The sequence below is a fragment of the Chenopodium album genome, chromosome 10 (genome assembly GCF_948465745.1).
Source record: "Chenopodium album chromosome 10, dcCheAlbu1.1, whole genome shotgun sequence".
Taxonomy (NCBI): domain Eukaryota; kingdom Viridiplantae; phylum Streptophyta; class Magnoliopsida; order Caryophyllales; family Amaranthaceae; genus Chenopodium; species Chenopodium album.
Window position 1 is genome coordinate 39,210,994 of NC_137843.1, and position 25,816 is coordinate 39,236,809.

The 25,816-nt window shown below is 34.6% G+C and overlaps 1 protein-coding gene across 1 annotated transcript; it reads right to left on the minus strand.

Moving 5' to 3' along the window:
* Positions 1-3,862: 3,862 nt before the first annotated feature.
* Positions 3,863-22,976, minus strand: LOC145562430 (uncharacterized). Its single transcript, XM_081622703.1, has 16 exons — positions 22,635-22,976; positions 22,386-22,519; positions 20,779-20,836; positions 20,037-20,252; positions 18,949-19,224; positions 16,803-16,937; positions 16,604-16,729; positions 15,243-15,287; positions 13,759-13,863; positions 13,212-13,354; positions 12,998-13,121; positions 9,918-9,992; positions 7,730-8,101; positions 7,497-7,589; positions 7,178-7,334; positions 3,863-4,293 (listed from the first exon to the last, which is right to left on the minus strand). The coding sequence occupies exons 1-16, from the start codon at positions 22,860-22,862 to the stop codon at positions 4,046-4,048; spliced, it is 2,535 nt and encodes an 844-aa protein (XP_081478829.1). The 5' UTR covers positions 22,863-22,976; the 3' UTR covers positions 3,863-4,045.
* Positions 22,977-25,816: the final 2,840 nt, after the last annotated feature.

Below are 25,816 nucleotides of genomic sequence, written 5' to 3' on the forward strand. Positions count from 1 at the left end.
ATTAACTTAATTATTTCCACCAAAATCATACCCCTTCCATCTAAATTCATACTCATCTTCATTGACAACCACCACCACCACCACCGATCTCCAGTCTCTGTTCATCAACCTAAAAATTTCTTTCTTTTTTCATCTCCCCTCAATTCGACCGCAACATTCTATGGAGACCACCACCGTCGCCGGAAGTCACTGCCACTGTCCCTTTTCTTGTGGCCTCCTCCGTTTTCTCTCTCTTCCTCTTCTTGTTGTTTCGTCATTGCCGATGAAGCACATATTTGAAGGTTTTAAGGTCAAATTTAACCATGAAAACTCTAGATCTAGAGTTTTCATGGTTAAATTTGACAAATTAAAGCTTTAATTGATGATAGAGAAGGCAATAGTTTCGTCATTGGGTTCGTCGTTTCGTGGATTCTAGGTTCGTGGGTTGTGGGTTTTGGGGTTCTGGGTTTGGGTTCGAGTTCTGGGTTTTGGGTTCTGGGTTTAGGGTTCGTCGATTGTAATTTTGGTGGTTCTGGGTTCGTGGGTTGTGGGTTTTGGAGTTGTGGGTGGTGGTGGATTGTACTGGGTCCGATGTTTCGTGCTGCTGGGTGGTTAGTTGGTTTGCGCTGCTAGGTGGTGGTGTTAGGTGGTTTCATGGTGCTAGATGGGGGTGGTGGGTGGTTTCGTGGTGCTAGATGGTGGTGTTGGGTGGTTTCGTGGTGCTAGGTGGTGGTTCATGAATTCAAGTTGCTGGGTTGTGAACTTTGATTTAATTTGCTTTTTTTTGGGTTGGATTAACACTTAAGTGTATGCCCTCATTTTTCATTAATCATGCTTTCAATATTTTGCCTAAGAGTTCGCAATCCCCTACTTTGTTGCGAGTAATTCGTAACGAAGGGAGTATTATTAATTCAAAGGTGTTTGTTGCAACTCTAAACTTGCCTCTGACTTATTAATATAATCTTATTTTAGTGTGTTACAAAAATATCAACGAGGGCGAATAATAAGTAAACAAATATTGTTTTTAGGGGTGTAAATAACCATATACTAAGAATTTGCTTAACTGTTTTAAAGGTAGAAAATTCATTGCTTAACTTAATACAAAAGCAGACATCGGGAGTGATACATGTCACATCCTGGTGTTGTTTTTTCCCTCCAAAACTCCCTTTCCCTCTTTAACCTTTTTTTTTGTTAATAATTGATTCTACATTAATATCATTCCAAATCTTTTATATTATCTTTATGACAAATATACGATGTATATTCCTTTTTTTTATTTGGTGTTCATAATTATTCTATATAGATTTACCTAAATAATTATTTCAACTCCTTTTTAATTATCTTTTAAATGGAGTATTATTAGATTTTGCCAATAAATGTAATCAATCAATAACTTAATACTAAAACAAACATTGGGAGTGACACGTGTCACATCCTGGTGTTGTTTTTCCCTCCAAAAATCTCTTTCCCTCTTTAACCTTTTTTTTTTTTTTGGTTAATAAATGATTCTATATTAATATCATTCCAAATCTTTAATATTATCTTTATGACAAATATATATTCTTTTTTTTATTTGGTGTTCATAATTATTCTATATACATTTACCTAAATAATTATTTCAACTCTTTTTTAATTATCTTTTTAATATAATGGAGTATTATTAAATTTTGCCGAAAAAGTAATAATAAACTAGATTAGTCTCGTGCGATACACGATTTGGTTAAAATAAAATTTTCTAAATTTGTTTACCTTTTCATACCACAATTAAAAAATAAAAATACTTCCAAAACAAATAAAACATCAGATATTAATAAAAAAAAATAGAGCTCATAGAAAAATTAAATGATGAAAAACATTCCTGAGAAAAAATTAAATTATTATTGTTGAATAGAATAGACCGTTTTTCAGAATTAATAATTATGTAGCTGGCCAGAATTTTAATAGAATAAAATAATATCACAAAATGATGACATCAATTATAATTTTGGAGGGAAAATTTTTAATGACAACATGACATGTGTCTAATTTTAAATTAAAATGATGTCAGCGGTTGCTACTTTAGTATTAGTTATAGATTGATTCATATAATAGATGTTATAGAAATTACTTTAAAAGATCACTTAATTTTTCTTTTTTTTTTTCAAAGACCTCAGCAAGCTAATATTTTATTTCAATTTCAATTTAATATAACTATATATTTAAGTTAATTACAATTTTGTTTCTGAAATTTTACTACTATACGTACATATTAAGGATTTATAGAGTATAATATAGGCATATAGAGTATAATATAGAGTATAATATAGGCATATAGCTATAAATAAAAGTTGTGTTTGACAAATGATTTTTAGATATAAAAGGGGGTATAGTATTTGTAATTTTGTGTATGTTTGCACTTTTTCTAATAGTTTTAGTGGAGATTTAGTTTGTTGCTTGATTGATTTTTAATGTTTATTAAAAATGCATTATTAATAAATATTTACTGATATGGCCACTAGACCTGATCAAAGAAAAATTCTCGAGTTTGGGAGCCTAAAAAATCCATTTTTAGATAATTTTTTGCTTTGCCTATTAATATAGATTATGACATTATAATTTCTATATATTTGATTTGTATGTTTTATCAAATTTTATTTGTCAGATATAATTAATTTTCTTATAAAAATTAGACATACCGTGCATGGCACGGGCCTTAAACTAGTTTAACTTAAAATAATCCCAACTATTAGGTGATCCTTCTCAAAAACTCCCTTTTACCTATTACCTCTCCTACCGGTTATTAATTTATTATTATTATTTTTTTATTCATTCTTATTCTTATTTTTGTTTTTCACCTTTCTTAATCTCCTTACCAGACCTTAAAGGTTAACATTTTCCCCTTAAACCATCCTCCCCATTCCACACTATCTCTGTAACACCTTTTCCTCCATTGAATACTCTTTTTTTAAAAAAAAAATTTAATTACATTTCAAAATAAAACAAATAATTACAGATGTTATCACTTTCATAATTTAATTGTTGGGTTGCCTTTGAATTATTACAAGCTTTAATTGGATAATTGTTGATGCTCTAAGTCTCAAGATTTACTTGTGGTTACGATGGCTAATGGAGGTTAATTGGGTAGCTTTTTCGGTGTCCGGACATGTATGGATGGAATGGTGTTGGTGGCAGGACATAATGAATTGATGGTTTCTAACTTTTCGGTGGCAGGGCGTAGCTTGAATTGTTGTTTTGGTGGCTACGGTTGGCTAGAATAGTGGCTGGGTTTGGCTAAAATGGTGGTTTCGGTGGCTAGGCTTGGCTAGAATGGTGGTTTTGGTGGCTGGGTTTGGCTTGAAGGGTGGTTTCGGTGGTGGTAGTTGTGGGTGGCTAAGAGAGTGGTTTCGATGGTAGGAATGAAGTTGTATGTTGACTTGTTCTCGAGAGCGTGGTCAATGTGCCGATGTGGGCAATGATTAGAGAAGAAAAAAGAGGGGGTGTTTGTTTAATTTTTATTTATTTATTGTTATTATTATTAAAAAGCACTAATCAATATTAGCTTTCCACATTACTCTTTTTACCAGAACTATAGGTTAACAAATGAGTGAGACTATTTTGAGAAGGGGCACCCAATAGTTGGGATTATTCTAAGTTAAACTATAACTGGGATTAAAATGAAAAGGAAGGCAGTACTTTGGATTATATTCAAGACTCCATGTTTTTAGGGGTGTAAATAACCATATACTAAGAACTTAAATTACCTATTTTTAAGACTCCATATTCATTTGCAATTTAGAACTAAAAGTTTCATATGTTGTGTAGAGCTAACAGATGACAATTTCTAGGAAACCACCCACATAGGCGCACACTGAAAAAAATAGAACTCTAAACACATTCATAGGCATTATAGCTGGTTAATTCTATAGCTAGGTCTTTCCATTTAAATTTCCCACCAAAAAAATGAAAGCTTTTGACATGATTCTCAAATACAGATGTATACTAGGATAACAAATTTTTCACATCTTAGAATTAGTAACAAAAAGTATTAACTGTACATTGACCTCTCAAAAAAAAAACAATGCCTCAGCTACTTTTTAAGCAGCAGGTTCCTGAAATCATCATTAGTTTTTGGTTTCTCATCATCTCCTTCATCTTTTGGCTTGATGGCTTTAAATCCAAGAGGCCTGACATTGCGCGGAACTGCAAATGTATTCTTTCCTTTGAGTTGGACTCTATCAATGTCATGCCCCTTACTAGAAGATGACTGATCAACAGACAGCTCAGAAGAACTGTTTTTATCGGTTCTTGCTTGATCCCCAGACAGAATCTTTGAACCTATTGAAGCAAGGGGGAAAAAAGGCAAGATATCATATAAGTGAGAACAAATGGTCAAATAAACATCATTAAGGAAAGAGAAGTATTCCCTCCATTAAAAACATCATTAAAGACACTTTACAACAATTGCATAACGAGCTGTGGTATTCACTTCAGCTAGAAGGAAGTCTGGGAGAAGTGGAGTGATCAATGGTGCAAGTTACAGCAAAAGAAAGAAGGGCAATTATTGTAATCTCTTAACAGAGCTGGCTAATCTTATTATAAATCCGATAAAAAGACTATTAGTAACTTCCAAATGATGAATCCTATGAAACTCCTCTACCATCCTCCAGTTGTTGAGGCAAGGTACAAAAGTACAAATCAGCATGAACTTTTAAGAACCTCCTACTTGAGAGTTGGAGGAAAAACGGAAGGTAACATAATTTATTTTTTTTTCCTCCAAAGATCTTTATAAAGTTCACCAAATAAAAATTCCCAGACATGAAGTGCACTTAAGATTTAGTCACATCATTACATGGGTATAATTAGGTAACAGAATAGAAACCAAAAGTAATCATTTTTTAAAAAATTAGGAATAGAGACCCTTCATAATTCCTTAAGATTGATGAAGTATAGCACAAGTTCAACAAACATATGATATAGAAAAAGATAAAGAATGCACACATTGATTACAAACTCAATGCTTCAAAGTATGTACAACACTTTATCCATCAGATAAGCACAAATAATATGAATACAAAGGCAGTTGACAATGTAATGAAATAAAAAAATTATAGAAATAAAAAAAAATAAAAAAATAAAAAAACACATGCGTGCGCGCACACACATATTATAGTCTCGGTATTACTTTAACTATTAAATGTGTTTTTGTTGATTATACAAACATCAATTATTTAATACTAATACCTTTATTTTCTAAAGTTCTTAACATAGTTTTTTGCAGACAAATTTATAGTGGGAGTGAAAAAGTGGATAATTTAAGAGAGTATAAAAAGGTGGATGGGTGTAAATACAATGAATGTGGTAAGGTCTAGATATCATGGGTAAGAAAGGTAAAGTACTCCCTTTGTTTTTTGTTTTTGTTCGATTTGATGTGTTCTTTATTTTATCTTCCACTTTTGCTTTATTCCTTTATGATAAAGAATATTTACACTTTTATCTCTTCTTACAAGGGGGCAGGGGTGTTCACCTTGAATGAGAAGATTGTCCACGGTTTTGATATCTAGGATCTTTTATTCAAAAAGCTGAAAAATTAAATGCAGATGTAGCTCACAGGATCAGAGCCAGTTGGTTGAAGGGAAGAATGCATTGAGGTTTTTATGTGATCCCAGCATGGCTCATAGATTAAAAGGTAAATTCTACTGAACGTCAATTAGGCCTGGTTTGCTAAATAAGTACAGAATAAACGTTAGACTTCCATATGCATAAGATGAATGTAGCGTAAATGCAGCGAAGGATGTGTGGTCATACAAGAAAGGGTTAGTTAAAGAATGAGATAATTTAGAATAAAGTAGGGGTTACATTGATTGAGTACAAGAAAAGGGAGAATCACTTAAATGGTTTGGCCATGTTAGAAGGAGCCCAAGTAAGGCTCCAGTAAGGATGCTTGAATGGTTACAAAGTGTTGGGATCGCGAGGAGTAGGGAAAGACCTAAGAAAGCTTGGAAGAGTGTGATTGAAAGTGATGAGTGCTTTGGGGAATAAGGAAAATATAGTTTTGGATAAGGCGGTTGCAGGGAGAAAATTCACGTCAAAGAGGTGTCATGATTATATATACATACTTTAGCTTATTTTATCTTAATAATTGCTTTTATTATTTTGCCCAATTCGAACTGTATTGATTTCCTTTGCCAAAGTTTTCTCAAACCTTTATGTTTTTTATTACTCATATGATTTTACTACTCCTCTAAAACTTTCTTAAATTTTATTCTTGGTTCTCTTTTAACACTCATAATTTTTACTTGGATGCTCTTTCTTTTTCTCACTTTACACATCTTTCATTCAAACGCTTTCAATTGATTATTTTGTTATGTCCCTTTTTCTCTATCAAATGGCTCCTTGGACGATTCATGTTAGCTGACCCCAAATCATTTTGGGACTAAGGCTTTGTTGTTGTTGATCACTTCTAACCTCGCTACATAAAATATAATAATACCAAAGTTAATAAACAAGTATCTCTCTCCTACCTACAGTTACAAAGGGATCACTTTCCAATTATTACTTCATTTCATATGACCTGTAAATAGTTTGATTAAAAAAAATATAAATATATAATTTTTTTAAAAAAAGGAAGAAGAAGAGAGGGAGTAAAAGGAACTAGCCAAAAACGGAATAAAGTAAAAGTTTCATGAACTTTTTGATACGGGCTAAAACATAAGGTGTTAAAAACTTTCAGAAATGAAGGTAGTATATTGATTATTTACCACAATGTAGCATAATACTTGTAGTTTTAAATAATAAGGTTAAAGTGCATATCTCAAACTGAATATTTGATTTCAATCTGAAATTAAGTAATCAATATTTGAATTGATATCTGAAACATTTTGGATGCTCGTCCAAAACAGTTCACATATCGTGTTGTATATCTGGATTTTCAAATACTTTTGCTCATCCCAAGATAAAAAATTATAATTGTTGCCTCAACAATATATGAAAGCATAATCTCAAAGGCTTAAGCAGAAAATGATGTATGGAAATGAATAAACTTTGACAAACACCAGGATGATTTGGTAAAGTTTAGATGACTATTCAACTTCAAAGTCTTTCCTCTTATTTGGTAAAGTTCCATGCACCTGGACGATTTTCTCTTTCTTATTGGGCTCAATGAGATAGAAGAAAGGGGGCGGGTGAGGATGGGGGAATAATAGCACTATAGAATTCATACCATCTCTGTCAACTTCATGGCGTATGGCTGATTGATTTTTGTTTCTAGAAGGATCTGATCTGGCAATACTTAATTTCTTCTTCAGTAACCACTGTCTGTTCTTCCCCACAGCAGCATCAAGGTGTGCATCATCACTAAAATCCACATATGCAAGACCCTTGTACGCATTGAGTGACATAATTAGATGGTTTCCATTATAAATTATAGTATATAAAGGGAAAGTAAGCAGCATTAACTTTATTTTTTACCTTATCCCAGTATATAATGATTATAACGTATGAGAAGTAGCATATAACAAGTAAAGAAGACAGAAAATTACCCTTGATTTCCCAGTATCCCTATGCTTTAATATTCGGATAGATTGAACTCCACCGACATCACTAAAGAATTTGCGAAGATCTTCATAATTTGCCTGCACAAGTTGTTAACAATTTGACACCACATTTCTCAAAATATTTGATGTCCTCATGTGGAACTTGAAGGCGATGGGAGAAAATGAAAGCATATATAGATAGAAAAGTATAAAGGATAGGTATAACGGTATCAACTCACTTTGGGATCAAGGTTAGATATGAATGCTGTGCATTGATCTGTGTACATTGCCTTTCCATGCATGGTTTGCTTCTTAAGCTGTTCATTGCTTCTAGCGCTATCCATTTTGTTAATATTTGCTTCAGTCTCTTCCACTGTGGCTGTTCGAGAAACATCTTTGTTGTGACTTTTTTTTGTCCCTTCCTTGAAGGCTTCTTTCACGTCTTTCAGTCGTTTTGAAGGAGATTGATCCTCCAACAAACTTGAAGTTGATTTTCGTTTTTCATGAGCATTTTTCTTGGAAGAATATTCACTAACATCTCCAGCAGTCACAAAAGTTTTGCTATCTTGCTGCAAGTTAAATACCTGCAATTCCTCCAAACGTGGTGAAACCTGGAGCAATGCATAACCGCATAAATGAGCAAGCAAGTAAAGCATTGCATAATTCCTTAATATATATAATATGACATAAAATAAATCCATAAACTCCACTTGTTCTAGATAATTTTTCAAGTTGCTCAGGGAGATGTACCAGTAAACTAGACCAGAAATAAGGTAGTTGAAATTGACAGATTAACTAAATTCAATCAATGAAGCAGATAAGCCATGAGAGCACATGATTAGATGAGCACATGGGGAGAAGAACGTGAAAGGGCTTAAAATTATAACCGGTTTTAGAATGGAAATTGTAATCACAAAGCCAAAAATTTTAAATGGAATATCAGGGAAGCAGTACTGGTCACAGAAAACAGGAAGGCAATCCAAATAAGGGTTTGTTTTCGTAGGAGGGGGGGGGGGTGCGAGGCGGGAGGCTCTTCTCGATCTGCAAAAGAAAGCATTAACGAAATTTTCTGTCCCTATAAAATTTTAGAAAACTTCTTAGCTTATGTACAATAATGCTCATAATAAGGATTTCCAAGTAGTCATATCTTAAACTTCACTAGTGCACTTGACTTCTTCACTCTCCTTTGCCTAAAATCATTTCACCAATTCACATGAAATCATACAGTGTAACATTTCACTTATTTTTGAAGCCAAAGATATGCCTTTGCTATCTGCTTTTGTCACTACATTCCACCTGTGTATGTTATCATTATGTTGCCTTCCATTTAGGATATTCTTCAGTCTGTTTTCAATTATAGGTCATTTCGCCACCTCAGAAGTTATGCTGCCTTGACACTTTACTGCAGTCATCTGACTTCAGACTCAACAATCTTTTATGTTGCTGAACAACTGTCATGTTCATTTGATTTCATGTTTTTATTTTCCAATTTTACACAGTACTCCCTACGTCCCTTTTTTTATTGTCCCATAAAATAAATTTCACTTTTTCATTAAACAAAGGCAAGAATTGCGCACATAGGGTTGCAGGTGGAGTTGATGAGGAAAGAGAGAAACAGAGCAGGTGAAATTGCAAATTGCAAGTGGGATTATTTATTTAATTAGGTGATGGAGCAATCTTAAACGGACACCCCAAGAAGGAATACAGGGCAAACAAAAAGGGACAAAGGGAGTAAAAAGTTTTGTGGGAATTTTTCTAAAAGGTTTGTTTAACATCTTTCAGCTAAGCGATCATGTCTAAATATTCCAGATTATGGAGCCTTTTCTTTTCATCCATAGGCCTTATACTTAAGGTGGACAGGGGCTAGGGTTTCATGATGCTTCTTTATCTCGACTTAACGGAATTTAGGCAATGATATTACCCAGCCAAACACCCAGACCTAGGGGCTACTAGTGCAACATTAACATAGTCTTATTTTGAGCTAGTTTTTAACAGCTAAATACATAACAAGTGAATGAGTTTGTTTTCAGGACAAATGGCCAAAAAAACAAACGACCATTTGCCACTTATCAAAAGAATGAGGATACTCACTAAAGAAGAGAATCTGGCCAAACGCTGTTAACTGATAACTAAATATGTCATCTATGCAACAATATTACCCAGTCAAGCACCCAGACCTAGGGGCTCTCTGTCCACCATGAAAACAGTCAAAACAAGGGCTATCTGATCATTAAACAACGAGCAATTAAAGTAAATTCTAGGACAACTGGCCAAAGAAAAAAGAGCATCTGGCTCTTCACAAAAAATCAAGATAAAAATCGAAAGAGCTTGGTTTCCAACACAATCACAATGTGAAAAGTAATGCACAAATTTTCACTAACGATTAAACAACATTAAATTGAAGAGCAAAAAGAGAGAGAAACTTGCCCTCTGAACAGCATAGTCATAATCCGCCAGAGTTCCGAATTCCCTCTCAAACCGTAACCAAGATTGGCATATGTCCTGGATAAATAACAGACACTCTTATTAGGACAGAGAGCAGTATATTTCTATCCACTACAATTCTACAAAGGGATCAAGCAAATTATACAACCAACGAGATTAGAAAAAATAAATATTGAAAGCAAAAAACATAGCAGCAAGTTATTACAGAAGTACTTTTTTTGAGGAAATTCTACAACACTACTTACAAATAATGTGCCTGCTAATTAGAAATACAGATACAGAAATGGTGTACTCGTATTCAGAGACGTTATATAGATCCAGAATCCAGAAGATGTATATTCATATTTTAGGTTTTTCAAAAATAATAGAATGACTAGTGTGATGTGCCTATTTCAATTTCTGGGAATGAATGTAGGACGTGCAGCAGATGATACACAAGAAATATTTTCATGGCAGGGGTTTTGAAGTGATGAAATGGAAAGGAAGAACTGCCAGCAACGGCAGACTCCTCTGACAGCAAACTTGGTGGCAATTTAAACCTCATTCTTCCTTCTCGGGCCAGAGATTCTAAAAGAAAGGAGTTTCTGGTACCTTGGCTTGAGAAAGCAAGACTAGACTCAAAAGACAAGATAGATTATAAATAGAAAGCATAACACTAACAAAGTTAAAGGGTAAAAATAATGGGCTGCAACCATAAGCCTGGATCAAGGTTAAATTGTTTGGCCAGTAACTGTTCCCCTTAATATGAGGGTAATACATCACCATACTCCCCCCCTCCCCCCACCCTCCCTCCAAAGGATTAAAATTGCCCATGTAAGAGCTCAGCCTCAGCCATCAGTCTCTCCACTAACCTCTCTAATTTTTTTCTCTTCCTTCCATGGAAACAAAAAGTCAAAATTAATCATCATGCCTTTTGTTTCTAGACATGAAAATTATAGAATTTTTGTAATATGTAGCTAAAGATATTTAAATTACTATATTACATTGGAAATTGTGCAAATACCAAATGGAACAAATATTAAAAAAAGAGGGAGCAATAATTTTACAGAATATTAGAGCTGGCAAAAACTGACACAACACAATAACACGACACGAAAAAAGCGAGTTAGTATTGAGGGTTTCCGACCCGTTTAATTAAATGGGTCGACACGACTAGTTAAACAGGTTGGGTTAGTGTTGAAAATTATAACACGAAAGTAACACGACCCAACCCGCATAATAGGCGGGTCATGTTCGGGTCAACCCGTTTACCTGTTTACCCGCTTAACCTGTTTAAAATCATAAAAAATGAGATACTTCAAAATGGCCCAAAAATTAATTATGGCCCAAAAATTAAAATGGCCCCAAAAAATATTAACCTAATTTTACATTCTACCTAGTACCTAGCCGTCATATATAAGGTGCTTCACTGTTTCATACTTTCTCCCTCATTCTAGTATTCTACCCTTTTCTCAATATCTCACGCACAAACATCTCAAGGTAATTGCACAAACATCTACTTCCTCATTTCAGTTGATAATTTCTTGTATGATTATCAATTTATACAACTTTTCAATTTTATGTTCATCTATTAGTTAATTTAGTTTGTTCATCATTTTCCAAATTTGCTTCCGTAATCTCGTGTTTCATTCTTAGATGGAATATGTGCCTTAATCCACTCAAATTGATGGAGAAGAAGATGACCCAGAGCTTGAAATTGTTAAGGAAACACGGATAAATCCGACTAACAAAGAAAACGGAAAGAAAATCGGGTTAAGTTTTTTAACACGAACACGACCTGTTCAGCTAAACAGGTTACACATGTTAAATTCATGTTACCCGTTTAATAAACAGATCGTGTTCGTGTTTAGCCTCTCTGACCCGTTTATTAAACGGGTCGTGTCAGAGTTTGGGGGTCTTCAACCCGTTTATGATTGACCCGAACACGAACATGACACGACACGACCCGTTTGCCAGGTCTACATAATATAATACAAGCATAGAATAACCTACAGCAAGTCAGCAACACAGTAATAAATTGGAGATCAGAAATATAGAACTGGGGTACAAGTGAATTTGGGATATTTGGTAGGACATTGTCACGTTGATGCATTTAAACAAACCTTTGTTTTTACAATCCCAGCTTTAGAGTGGATAGACACTAACTAAAGCTAAGCATGATAAGACAAATAAAATCAAATTCTTCATCAATTTTCATCATGCTTTCTCTTTCCTTAACATCTTCTATTGATAGACTAACTCCCACCCTTTGTCTTGTTGCTCAAGCTTCCTCCAACTCAAGTCTAACAACTAACAATATATCGCCTAAAATACCCCCTCTTCTCCTTAGGCTAATATATTACAAAATATCTATTGGGAAAGAGGAGGGAGGGGGTCAGTGGCAGATCCAGGATAAACTTGGTAGTGCACCATCTAATACAAAATTATACAAGTCAGACACTAGCTCCCTTAATTTTGGTTATCTAAAATTTATTAATAGCCTATATTTTATTACTGTAACCACGTAAACCAATAGCGATGTATCTATAAATATTAGTACGTGGGTCCGAAGTCTTCAATGGAAAAACACAAGATTGATTGAATATTATAAAATGCAATACATTAGTCCAAATTTCAAACGACAGCTAACAACAAGAATCAGATTAAGGGAACCAACTTGGATGAAGCTAATAATCTTACTAAAGCAGATATTTCAAGAAAAGAATAAGGATCAGCTTCATGGTAGGATAATCTTAGTAAAGCACTAAAGCATTTATCCATCAAAAAACTTCTTAATGAAGAAAGCCTGATATACCAATTTCCTTCAAGAAACTTGGATAATCACATACTCATCAAATTTACAAGACTAACCAAATTTATGTAAGTCAAAAGAGAGAAGAAAATTAGAGGAAACTAGAAGCACCTTCATAAAAATAAATAAATAAATAAAGATAAATATAATGCCACTTACTCATTTGAAACAGATCCTAGCCTATAGTAATCTTCATGTTTACTAAAATGTTTTTCCTATAAAGGATGAGTACAAGAAGGAATTCTGAATGTCCAAGGAGAAAAAGATATACCTGTGAACCTGAACCAGGAAATCTCTTCGTATAGCACCTCCGATATAATGATCTTGCTTCATTCAGATTTCCCTTGTCAATCTCCATCTGTATATAACCTTGCCAAGCCTCAAGCATGGTGCCACTGCACACAGGAGATGTCAAATGCTGTAAAGGAAACAAATAATTTCACAACTTACAATAACTTGCGCCACCAAACATGGGATATACCAACCTTAGTTTCAGCAAGCTTTCCCAAACTCCGCGAGCAGCAACTATATCATTTGCCAGGGTCAGCTCCAAATGAGCCCAATAAGCATGAAGACGCAACAAAGCATCTGTGCCTTTTAGATGTAAAGATAAGTAATCTGATGCACGCTGGACATAGTAGCAAATTGTGTCAATCGGTGGCACTATATACACAAAAACCAAACCTCAAAAAAGATGGAAGGGATGTATACTTGCATAGGCTCCCTAGGAAGCCAGGAAAAAGATCGAGATTAAATAAGTACCATAAGCAACAAAAGTTACTAAGACCAGGAAAAAGGCATTACATAAGAAAATTTATTTTACCAAAAGAGAAAATCTTGTGGAAACATGACAACATTCGACTCTTTAAGGTAGTGACCTTTTCACCTAGATTTCACTTATTTTATCTTATAGAACCCTAAACTTGTCTTAACAGAACTTATTTTACCAAAAGAGATAATGTGAGATGCAAATGAATCATAATGAGAGGAAACATGTGACTGGTGGCCTAAAATTCTGAAAGCTAAACAAACCTGAAACACATCTCTGATTACAGCATAATCCAAGACCTGCAATTCACCAGATACTGAAATTCTTCTCCGCAAACCATCAATACGAGTAAGAAACAATTCCAGATACTGCAAAAATATTCTTGTGTCAGAACATCATGCACAGAAAATATGGTAGGACATCTTGTGTGAGCATGAAAGATGAAATTATTAAAAGGACAAATACAGATACCAAACAACAAGCATGATGAACGAAGCCCATGCACAGCACCACCTGGCCAACGTGCCAAGTTGTGATGTGCCATAGGGATCATGAAGCTTCTTTAGGTGAGAAGGGTGAGAAGTAATCTCAACCAGCAGATATTGATATCAACAGTCAAGATTGTAGGATCTGTCAGCATTTGTTAGAGGGGAAAAATGCACGACTTATTATAAGCTACTTCTGAAAACTTTTAATTGGATCAATTATCTCCAATTTATGGTTCTCTGTATCTCAAATCGAATCTTAATCTTTCTTCATTTTTCATATCTCTATTATTGAAATACATATGGTTATAATTTCAAATTTTTTGAACAAACTATTCAGCTTTTCCCCCTCGTCATTATCTTCTTCATCTAAGCTACAACAATGGAGATTTCGAACTTCAATCGATTAAGTAAGGTAATTGTAGTTTCTCCCCTCTCAATTATCTTCTGTTTTTGGTATCAAGCTTTTGGATCTTATTATTGCGGGCAAATTCATAATTAAACAACTATTATATACTTTAGCGAGATTTGTCGAAGCTGCAATACCGGACTAGCATATCTGAATAATTCTTCCAAGTTCTCTTTACTATTTGTGGATTAATCCCAATCGTCAATTGACATTAAGGTTTTTCAATTTTAAATACTTTATTTATCCTAGTCATAGAGGACATCTACTTGATGTATTTGTACTTTAAGTTTGATGTATCTACAATGGTTCATTAATGTATTTATATTTGATCTTTGATGTAACTGTGAAAGAGAGTAGAATATAAAGGATGTTGGATGTTTATTTGCAAGAATTCCGTCACTAACTTTTAAACAATGGGATGTTGGATATTTCAAAGTTTTTGGTATAAATAAGAAAGAGAAGTACATAGTTATTGTTTTTATTTTATTTTTTGGGCATGCATAATGTATTTACGGTGTAGATCTATTGTATCCTTAGTGTATACCTAATGTATCTATAGTAACACTTGAATGTACCTCATTTTTTTACGCTTCTCACATTAAGCACACTTCTCATCGGACCCCAATATATATATATATATATAAGGTTGACCCGTCATGCTCGTGTCGAGCTCATCCCAAAACTTGAAAATTATGACCATGCACAGCCCATGGCCCACCACAAATTTTTTTTTTCGAGCATTGAGATCTAGTGATATACTTTACTGTTCTTTCTGACCAATGGTAATATAATTCTTTTATATAACAAAATAAAAGAATAAATAAATAATGAAGTAAAAGAACATAGAAAATACCTCCTCGTAACTTGAAAATGAAAATTGAAGGGCCTTCTCAAATACCTAACAATGGGAAAAAAAATCATATTGTAGCTTTAAGATACTCAACAATTGCAATAAATGATTAAAACAAAGAAGCAAACATACTATGGACTTTCAACAAAGTTCATCGAAAATGACAATATAATGAAAGTCAACAAAAAGTCAACGAAACTGAGAATATAATGTAAGTGTCAACGGATACATCAAGCAACAAGAGCTTCCTGCAACGAACGTGGTGGCTCAGATAGCAAGAAATGGTCGGAAGGTTAATTTCGATTGATACAGCGTAAAGCTTGCGTACATAACAATGGCTTTAGGCCATTACTCTCCAAGAGTTCTCTACAATAATTTCCTGCATCCCCTCTCTAACTTAGGCTAGCTCTACTTATACTACTTGCTTGTACTACATACTTGGCCTACTGCCTTAATTGTTACACAACTACTCTCTTGTCTTCTTGCTAAAATACTTTAGTGGAAGCTAATAAGCCAAACACTGCCTGCTCCTTAGTGAACTGTGACTGCTGCCCTTGGTGGAGAAGTGTTGTGAGCCTTCCCCTTTCCCCTACTACTGCTGCTACTTTCCCTTGCTGCTGCTACTTTTCTCTGCTGCTGCTGCTTTTGTCCCCTGCTGGCTGGTGGTGGCTGTGGGTTCATTGCACTTCTTTGCAAAACTCCCAGTGATTCAGAAGTAGATAAAAGCTTAATTCCTCTACGATTAAATTTATACATGATACATTATAGTCAAGATTATGTCTTCATTATTCTTCAATAAGTTGACACGGATAAGGTCAGCATCCAAGAAAGTGGGAAAAGCTGTGACCAGGATAATTCACTTTTCCCAGAGAAGAAAGTCTAAGAATAATTATCCCAGGTACAAATCAGGAAGCCTTTTTAAGCATTCTAAATAATAGAATGAAGGTTTAAATAAATATGGGTAGGCCGGCCAATTCAGTCAAATCTACTGAAAGATGAAACAGATCTTAATAAATGAACATTACTATAAAACCACTAAGCTGCAGTCAACAATCACTAAGCATTTTTTTAAAAAAAAATTTCAATCTGTAGGAAGCTGTAGCAAGAAGGTTCATCTTGACTTCTGTCTCAGGATTCTTTACAAGTGGAGAATAACTGTAGTAAATAAAGTAGACCAACTAAATATTGCTAAAAACATCACAGTCATAACTACACCAAAACAAGAAGTGTGCTGTTATTGACATAACGCTTCAGATCCAAAATCACTGAATAAATTGTTTACAAACATTTGACAACGAACAAGCTAGCAAATATCTCAATCAAAACCGATCAAATGAGAATTACACCATATCATACATCCATACCAGGGAAATTTCATCCTCTGAAGCGTGAGCCCGTTCCAAGCAAAGCAACTGCCTCACCCAGAGTTCCCCAATCCAAGGGCAATTACTTGTGGCTCTACTGATAACATTATTTACAACATTTCCAGCCTGAAATAAACAGATATTAATATGATCAACTAATTCAAAAAATGGAATAAGCCTATCACGATTGAGAAAGTACCTTGAGCGTTTTCTCTAAATATCGAGTATAGTCTATCCACAAATCACTGGATATAGGAAACTCAGTGATCAAACGTTCATATAGAATCTGAACTCGTGCAGGGTCACCTGCAGTCTCTTCAAATTTCAAGTATTTCTGTGGAAACATAACAAAATACATCTCAAAACCAATAAATGGGGAATATGAGTTTAAAGGGAGATAAACAGAATAAAAATTATAGTCCTTACATTCTACTAAAACCAGATATGAAGCATCATTTGGTCACAAAAGTATCGTCAAGCACATCATAAACCCATTAGTCAAATACAAAGGCAAGATAAATGAACATTACTATATAAACACTAAGCTGCAGTCAACAACTCAAGAGGTTAAGTTAGCTTAGCCTTTGAGTAATTAACGTCAAAGCTAAGCTAAGACCTCCGAATCCATAACTTATTTCATTCGGTTCCTTTTAAAGGGAAAATAAATTAAAACATTGGATGAACAAAGTGACTAAGAAAAACAACAATGTCAAAGCCAAAATTCCAATAGGATAAAATTGCTTTTACAATAAAATTACATTTTTACAGAACTTAACGTTACTGGTATAGTTATGATTTTATGAAGATATTACGACATCATTATCTTGATTCTTGAGTTATTTGCAACTGTGCCTCAGCCCTTGCGCAGTATCTTTAAAATTTTGGAAGATAAAAACTGAATTTAGCCGTTATAAATCACCTAGCACGATAAAGTCACAAAAGATGCACTCACACAAACACTAACTTGGGAAAGAAGCTACGGAATTAAGAAACCTCATGGCGCCTTAATATATGTCCAATATCGTAATATTAACACCTTATAAGGAACTTGTAAAAAATAAACAAGAAAGTCGAGAATATAGCAACTAAAAATATAGTTTTTCTGCAACTTGAAATCCTAAGACTCTCTTCACCTAATTTTCACTTAACTTGAATTTAACTCAGGAAAAATTGGAATTAAAAATCTCTAACTTTAGCCGATATTCTTATAATAATCCCAACTTTGGATTATTATGAAATAATCCCAACCCCACCACCTGCAAGGCTGCAACCACCACCTCCCCACCCCCACCCAAATATGGCACCCCTCCCAAGCCCCACCACCTGAAACCGACCCCGGTCCCCATACCTACCCCAGAAACCGCCCCCTCCTAAACCTCCACCCCAAACCAACTTCCCTCTCTATCCCCACCGCGGAAACCTCCCCCCTCCCAATCCCCCACCTCGAAACAGCCCCCTCCCTAACCCCCAACCACTGACCAAGCCCCCCAACCCTAACCCTGAAACAGCCCACTCACCACCCAGCCGCCCCTTTTTTCTCTCGTTTCAGGGGAGGGGAGTCCGGTGATGGGGGAAGGCAGCCAAGGGAGGGGGGTGGGAGGGTTCGTGTAGTAGGAGAAGGGGAGGTGGTGGCTGGGAGGGAGGTCAATATAGTGGTGGACTGGTTGGGGTGTTGACCAAAGTCAAAGTGAAGAAAAATATATATTTTACTTATTTAACAGGTTAGTAGTCACTTGGGCTTAATAAAATGAAATACCCCTGAAGTTCAGATTATTCTAAATAATTCAAAGTAGGGATTATTTAAAGAAAATCGGCCAAAAGTGTAATTATTAAAAACAATTTTTTTCTTATTTTTATTGAAAAAAAATAATTTTGTTGAGCTTAAATTATTTTTACTGATTAAAAATTATAGTTACTATTTCAAATTTGACTTTGTTCTTTGAATTTAATGATTTTACTGATTAAAAAATTTATTTTAAATGAACTAAAATTATTTTTACTAAACTGACTAAACTGAAATTATTTTTTACTAAACTGACTAAACTAAAATTATTTTTACTAATACCATTGTGTTAAGGTGAAGAGAATAGGGCCTAAGTAGCCAACAAGCATACACATGCAAACACCAGTATCAATTTGCAAACCAAACATAAGTTCCTTCGATGAGCGTATTTAAGTCTAGGAGATACAACATGTTCCTACTAATGTGTGCATGTACGTTCCATCATCAATGAACATATAAAAAGGTAAGTCTAGGAGATACAACATGTTCCTACTAATGTGTGCATCTACGTTCCATCATCAATGAGCATAAAAAAAGGTGCACAGATTTTCCAACTTCATACCTTGAAGAGTGGAATTCTTTCTGTATCTGATACATCAGATTTAGAAATCTGTTCTTCCAGAATTTTGCGAGCATCACACATCTCCAATGCCTTCTTATAAGCAGAAGCAACATGAGAAGAAATCCCTTCCCAGTCACTGGAGTTAACATCAAGATCAATTCCCTGCTGCACTTCCCAAACCTTATAAGCAAGAAGCGTTGAATTCATGTCGGCCAAGGGAACAGATAGCTGCCTGTGAAATATATTTCGAACACGCTGAATTTGCTTTTCTTTCCCCTGATCAAAAAGGGGCATTAAAATTATAAAGATGAATTAAAAAAGCAGACTAGGTAAAATGATTTAAACTAATTCAATAATATCTAAACAAAGTGTCATTGAACTTAAGCTATAACATTATGGAGCCTCTGCCCTTTGTAACAAAAAAGATAATTGAAACAAGAAATTAATATTCCAATAGTATCATTAATGAACAAAATTAGAGAAAATAAGACACCTATGAAGACCTCAGTACAATTGTCTCCCAGTTGCACATCAACACATATAGTAATAGACTAAAATTTAGAAATCAGTGACTACCATCATACCCTAAAGAATGGTTATGAAACATGAACAGAGCCAAAGAGACATTCCTTAGCTAAACTTGAAATTTTCCCTTGGTAAAGGCTGCTTTTATTATCAACATGCAAGAGAAACAGGAAGAGGGATGCAGAGGCAATATGCCACTTTTCAGCATCACTAAACAAGTAAACAATTATAACGATCTAAATAGCTTGAAACCTGGACAATATAGTACCTTCTATCTACATCACATGTTTGTATCATCCATCTTCATAATTCTATCCTGAGGTTTACCATATTCTAAAGATATCCACCCTGTGGAATTCATTTTATTGCATAAGCATGTGCTGTTCAAGCAAATAGTGATCTGCATGAGTATGTGACATAATCCGTAGCCACATGAACATTGACATGTTGAGCACGTCTAAACCTCCAGGTGGTATAAGTGAGGAACAGATACATCTATAAAAAGAGTACAGCAGCAAAAAGTAAATCATGATGTAAGACAATATAAAGATCACAAAACACACCTCGATGTCAGAATCATCAATTGTAAGGCATATAGCATGCTCAAATTCTTTGTAGGCTTCCCATATTTTACTGCCTTCACAAAAATGCAAGCCAGAAGCTGTAAGAGCACGCTCAAACAAGTTCCTTGCCTTTGAAACACCAGAAGCAGAAAACTCGCAGATTGAGATATCATGTTCTTGCACAAAATTTAAGTAGTCACACCAAAGAGGGACAGACTGCAGAGGTAATAAGAAATTACTATCAATTTGTTTGATTCAATACATGTACTACAACTACAGAAAGCAATTCCTTGTGATAATGGACTGTAACAACAAATGCAGTACTAGTAATTGTCAGTGAAGAAATTTTGTGAAATGATATTAACCTATGTTACATATCAGGCCATAATGTAATGGCATGGCACTACGGTAGGCATGCTGAACATCAACTCCCTCCATTCAGATATATATGCTGTATAACACTAACCATGGGATACTAAGTACGTGACATGGTAATACAATCATGATTTTAAAGGAGCCTTATAAGAAATTAAAACCTTCTAAAACTCACATGATCACTCAGTATTAACTTGGGGTATACCCAGAAATCCAGAATAATCACTACAATTTTACACTAGGTGACACCATTTTTCCAGACATCGTTAAATAGATGTGACTACTACTTCCAAACAAAGAGAGTATCACATAACAGCCTCCCAAATATTCACTGAAGCAAGCTTCATATAGAAGCAAAACAGCTCACCAGATAATCAGATACACCGCGTTCATATATCTTTTCAATAGCTGGAACAGCCTCCGGCCTAGCAAACAATGGTTAATAATGCAACAGTATAAGCTAGTCAAGATCTTCAGGATTAAGAATAAAAACAAAATGAATAAGAAAACAATCACCAATCATTTCCAGTGTTCCACACTTTAAATCCCAAGGTAGTATTGAATAGAGATAATACAACAACAAAGCCTTAGTCCTAAAATGATATAGTGCCGGCTAACATAAGACATCATAAGGAACCGGCCGCAAAAAGTTAAAGCAAGTAAACATAGAGAAGTGATAAAATGAAAGTGGACAAGAAATATCAGAAACATAGTGAGCAAGAAAATGAAGGTGGTGTATAGTGGAAACCCAAGATGAGGATATACAAATAGAGATTGAGGAAGACTTACCTAAGAGGGCTACATGAGATAAAAAGAGAGGGAAAACCACATGAGAAACAGCATTGAATTTCTTCTGTAGAACAGAGATATGCCATGGAATTTCTTTTGAGTACACATGAGGAATGGAAAGAAACCAAGATTCAAAGCTCATCTATGTATTATAGTAACAAAGAACTTTAGACCAGCCAAAAAAAAGCACTTTACAGTTCACGTTTCTAAACAGATTAACCAAAAATTTAGTATGAAAAATACTGACAGTCAACAATGACACAGATGTGTTAATACAAGCAAAATCAGTCTAGGTTCAATCTCAATGCAACACAAACATGCCTCAATTGGCTAACCAGCCAGGCGTGTCTAGTTGAGCACGGATTTGTTCCCCATCTTCCTTTCCAATCCGCACAAAAAACTCCTCTTCCAGCGAGCACAAATGTGCTTCTTGCCCCGAAATGCCTCAACAAATCAGAGAAACACATTTATTTTTACTAGCCAACCATATCTCTCTATCCCCCTTTTTTAATTTGTTTTGTTTTTATCGTCCACAAATAGAAACATAAAGGACAATTTCTACCACAATGTGAAGTGTGATGATGGGTGATGGCATGCTCTTCTTTCTTGATTTTTCTCCATCATCTCTAGTTTATTCATTCACAATTGTGGCAGGGAGGGGGGGGGGTGTGGGAGGTGGTGTGATGGCTTCAAATTGGTGGACATGAAGTTGGTGATGAGTATGCAAAGGAGAGCGGTACTACTACACTTTGGCAATGAGCATCCAACCAGGGAAAAGCTAAAAGCCTTTGGGGAAATATATACACATAATCCCCTTGCCTTGCTTAATCGAAGAGATGCTTAAGATGACATTGACCAGGGGCAACCCAATTATCGTTAAATTGTGACAATATATTTACACCATTACTGCCTACCCAAAAGCAACAAGTACTATCTAGCTCACCAAAATTTTCCCAAGAAATAATACTTTCTCAAAACGAAGAAAGCTAACACAATTTATCCGGTACTGATTTTGCTCCTACCTCAACGAAATTTGTTTATGGATCAAAAAATTAGTTTCACGAACATAAGAAACTCAGCTCAAACTATTTCAGTAGAAAAAAAATAAATTGAAATACATAAAACCGCAAATGAACCATAAACAAGATTTGATGTAATAAGAAAAGAGAGAAAAAGGTTCCATACTCAGAACACAAAGTAGTTTCATCTTTAGCCCACTCTTGCCACATTGTAGGTGTTAAGGGAAAAATCTGGCTCATCGATTCCCTTGCTTCCCTGAGTTTATCAATCTCACCCATTTTCCTTAGCAATTTTATGTACTGCAAACAATCGCAAAACCCAAAAAAAAATTATATCAAAAATCAAAAAATTCGGAAAAAGTTTCAAAATTGTTGAGAAATTAAAATATGGACGATTTTATTCAAGTAATTATACCTGAACATGAGCATCGTAATTAGAGAGATTACAAGAGAGTTCCGATTCCAGGGTTTTGAGCTCCTGTAAGAGTTGAGCTTCATTTTCATCATCGGAGTCAGAGTCGGAGTTGTCGGTCGACGGTATAGCTGCTGTAGAATCGATGGTATCTGTTGGTTCACCATTGTTGGTGGAATTTAGCTCTTCGGGATTTTCTGACATCGTTTCGAATTCGGCTGGTTGCGCCATTTCCAGGTTTTAAAAGGAAGGAAAGGGAATCAAAATTGTAACCTGAGCAGAGCAGAATTAGAAGTTTTTTATCCGAGAGAGAGCGGAATGAGAAGTTTTTTTTGTTTTTTTTTTTTTTTTGGAAAGAAAGCGGAATGAGAAGTTGGTTTACTATGGTATAGTCCATATCAAGCTTTTTTTTTTTTTTTGGGTTCATAATGTTATTATTGATAATATTCTGTTATTATTGATTTTACATTATTATTTTTATTTCAATTTATACTGTTATTATTAATAAATATAATAGGTCACGGTGATGAGCAAATAGGATTATCGGGATTACTCGAATTAACAAATGAGGTTACTTATTTCTAAATTACTTGAGGTTACTCATACATATAATTGAAGATTACTTTTATAAACTAATGTGGTCACACCGTGTGGCTAGCCACATACGAATCTTACCCTAAATATACTTCTTTTTTGAAAGGGCGGAGTAGTGAGACTAGTGACATGTGATTTTGTGACTTGTGAGTAGCAAAATTGGACCTAAATTACGGAGTAGAAGTGTACATAATGGACCTAGACGCGAAATCGAAACGAAATTGAATCGGATCCAATTATATTGGTAGATTCTAATTTAATCCCTAGGCCATTTCATCTAAGTACTCCATATGTTAAATTTTGGAAATTCTACATTGTAATCCTTAGGTTTAATTAGTGACCATACCATTTATCGATGTACGTGTTAAAATATGTTCCGTTTAAGATTTTAAGAGTCATTTTATGCCTTATTGAGCTAAGATTTGGCAAAAAATAACATTATACATAAATTATAAAGCTTTTATATTATAAAAATATAATCTAACACAATCCCATATAAATATATCTTTTCTAAGTTAAAACTATTAAAGAGAGTCGAAATAGAATGTGCTAACAATGTAAAAGTCAAACAATTGGCACTAATTTAAACTAAGTATATGATAGAAATTTCCCAACAAAATGTCCGTCTGAGCACCCAATCCAAAAAAATTAAACTCCGTATAACACTAGAGTAAAAGAAAATGACCAACCTTAATACTACCTATATTAACATCCCATCAAAGACTCAACCTACTTACTTTTTTCTACGCTGCTCTTCTTTCGAGCAACAGTAACCCACCCATCCACCTCCATATCGTGGGGAGCAACCTCTTTCTTCGAGGAGGTGCTTGGTGAATCTATCATCATATTTTGACCTATATCATTCCTCATATCATCGCCATCATCATCAACGTCTTAATCATCATCACCACTGATAACCTATAACATGAAAAGACAAATTTCAACAATTTGAAAATAGATACCAAGAGTCTAAGAACATGCTCTTTTCATTACGTATTCCTCTTATCTAATATTCTTTCTTCGCATATCTATTTCATATATAATTTCATGAAAAGCACATATGTTCATAAAAGGAACAACCCAAAATACAAAACCAAGAGATAGAAAAACAAAAAAAAAAAAAAAAAAAATTAAGTGTTTGATTCTTGATATATTGTTGAATTTCTATAGTTTGTTTGATTTTATTGTTGATATTTGGATTGCAATGTTGATGATGAAATTGATGTTTAGTTTTGTTATGCTTTTCAATTTTACAATGTGTAGTGAGTAGTTCCTTTGCTAGGGATGTGGTGAAGCATGTATGAATGATAAGCTATAGTTAATTTGGGGTTTTTGATTGATTTAATGATGTGATTAAATTGGTTGATGAAATTTGTGCATGTGTTTGATTTGAAGAGGAGTAGCTAACCTTGATTATCAAGCTAGATTGCATAGTAGTTTTCAATGACACGAAAAATTGATTTGGAAGTTATTATTATCGATTGATCTTATTTTGCGATTTTTCTTTGGAGTCATTTGTAGAGACAACTAGGTTGACCCTAGGAAATAACTCTTTGAGTGATTTTGATTGCAAATATCGTTTTCCCTCGTGTTGCTTGATTGATCAAATTCCCAACAAATTAGCATGTTTATTGTGAGTGCATGTGGATCCTAAATCCCTAGTGCTTTGATATTGAATTCTATTTGTTAAGCTTTGCTTGAGTTGATTTGCTAGCTTAGACCAAACCTATTGTTTAAGACTTCGGAATAGCTTAACTGGAGACTTTAGCATATACCGCATTCCCTTGGGTTCAACCCGGACTTATCCCTATACTTAGGGTTGGGTTTGGTTTTATAAATTTGGTTTTGATCGGGGATACTTAGAAATCAACAACCTAAGTTTCACCCGCGTCAAAAATGGCGCCGTTGCCGGGGATTGGCATGGTTATTTGCTATTATTGATTGAGTCTATTCCATTTAATTTGAAAAATACAAAAAAGATTTTCTTTCTTTTAGGCTACATTTGTAGCCGTGCTTTTGATATTTTCCTTTGAAATTTGTATGCGTAGGGCACGAGATTGAAATTTAGTGCCATTTGATCCAGAAATTGAGAGAACCATAACAAGGATAAGGGTTGCTAATCGTTCCTCAAGCTCAAGTCCCTCAAGAGAGGAAATCCATCAAGAAGAAGGAGAAGAAGAAGAAGAAGAAGAACGAGAAAGCATGGGTGCTAATCCGAGAGTAGCATTGAAGGAGTTGGGAACTCCGGGAGCCTATAGGTTTGAAAGCAGAATTGCCCCTCCCACGACAACTAGTTTTTGAAATTATCCCCAAATTCTCTCGATTTCCCTTCTATTTAAACCAACCTTCTTCATTTCTACATCAAATTGTTGAAGATTGAAGTTTTTGTTTGTGATTTTCTTCACAAATCCTTAATTTGGGTAGTAAATGAGCCAAAGTTCATCTTATAAAGTTAAAATTTGCTTATAGCTTGGTTTTTGGTCTGATTTGTATCCTTAATGGCTTAAGGATTGCAAACAAAAACGTGCTTGATCTTATAAATACCGAATCCGTGGATGAGTAACAACAATTACTCGTACCTGAGCTGCTTC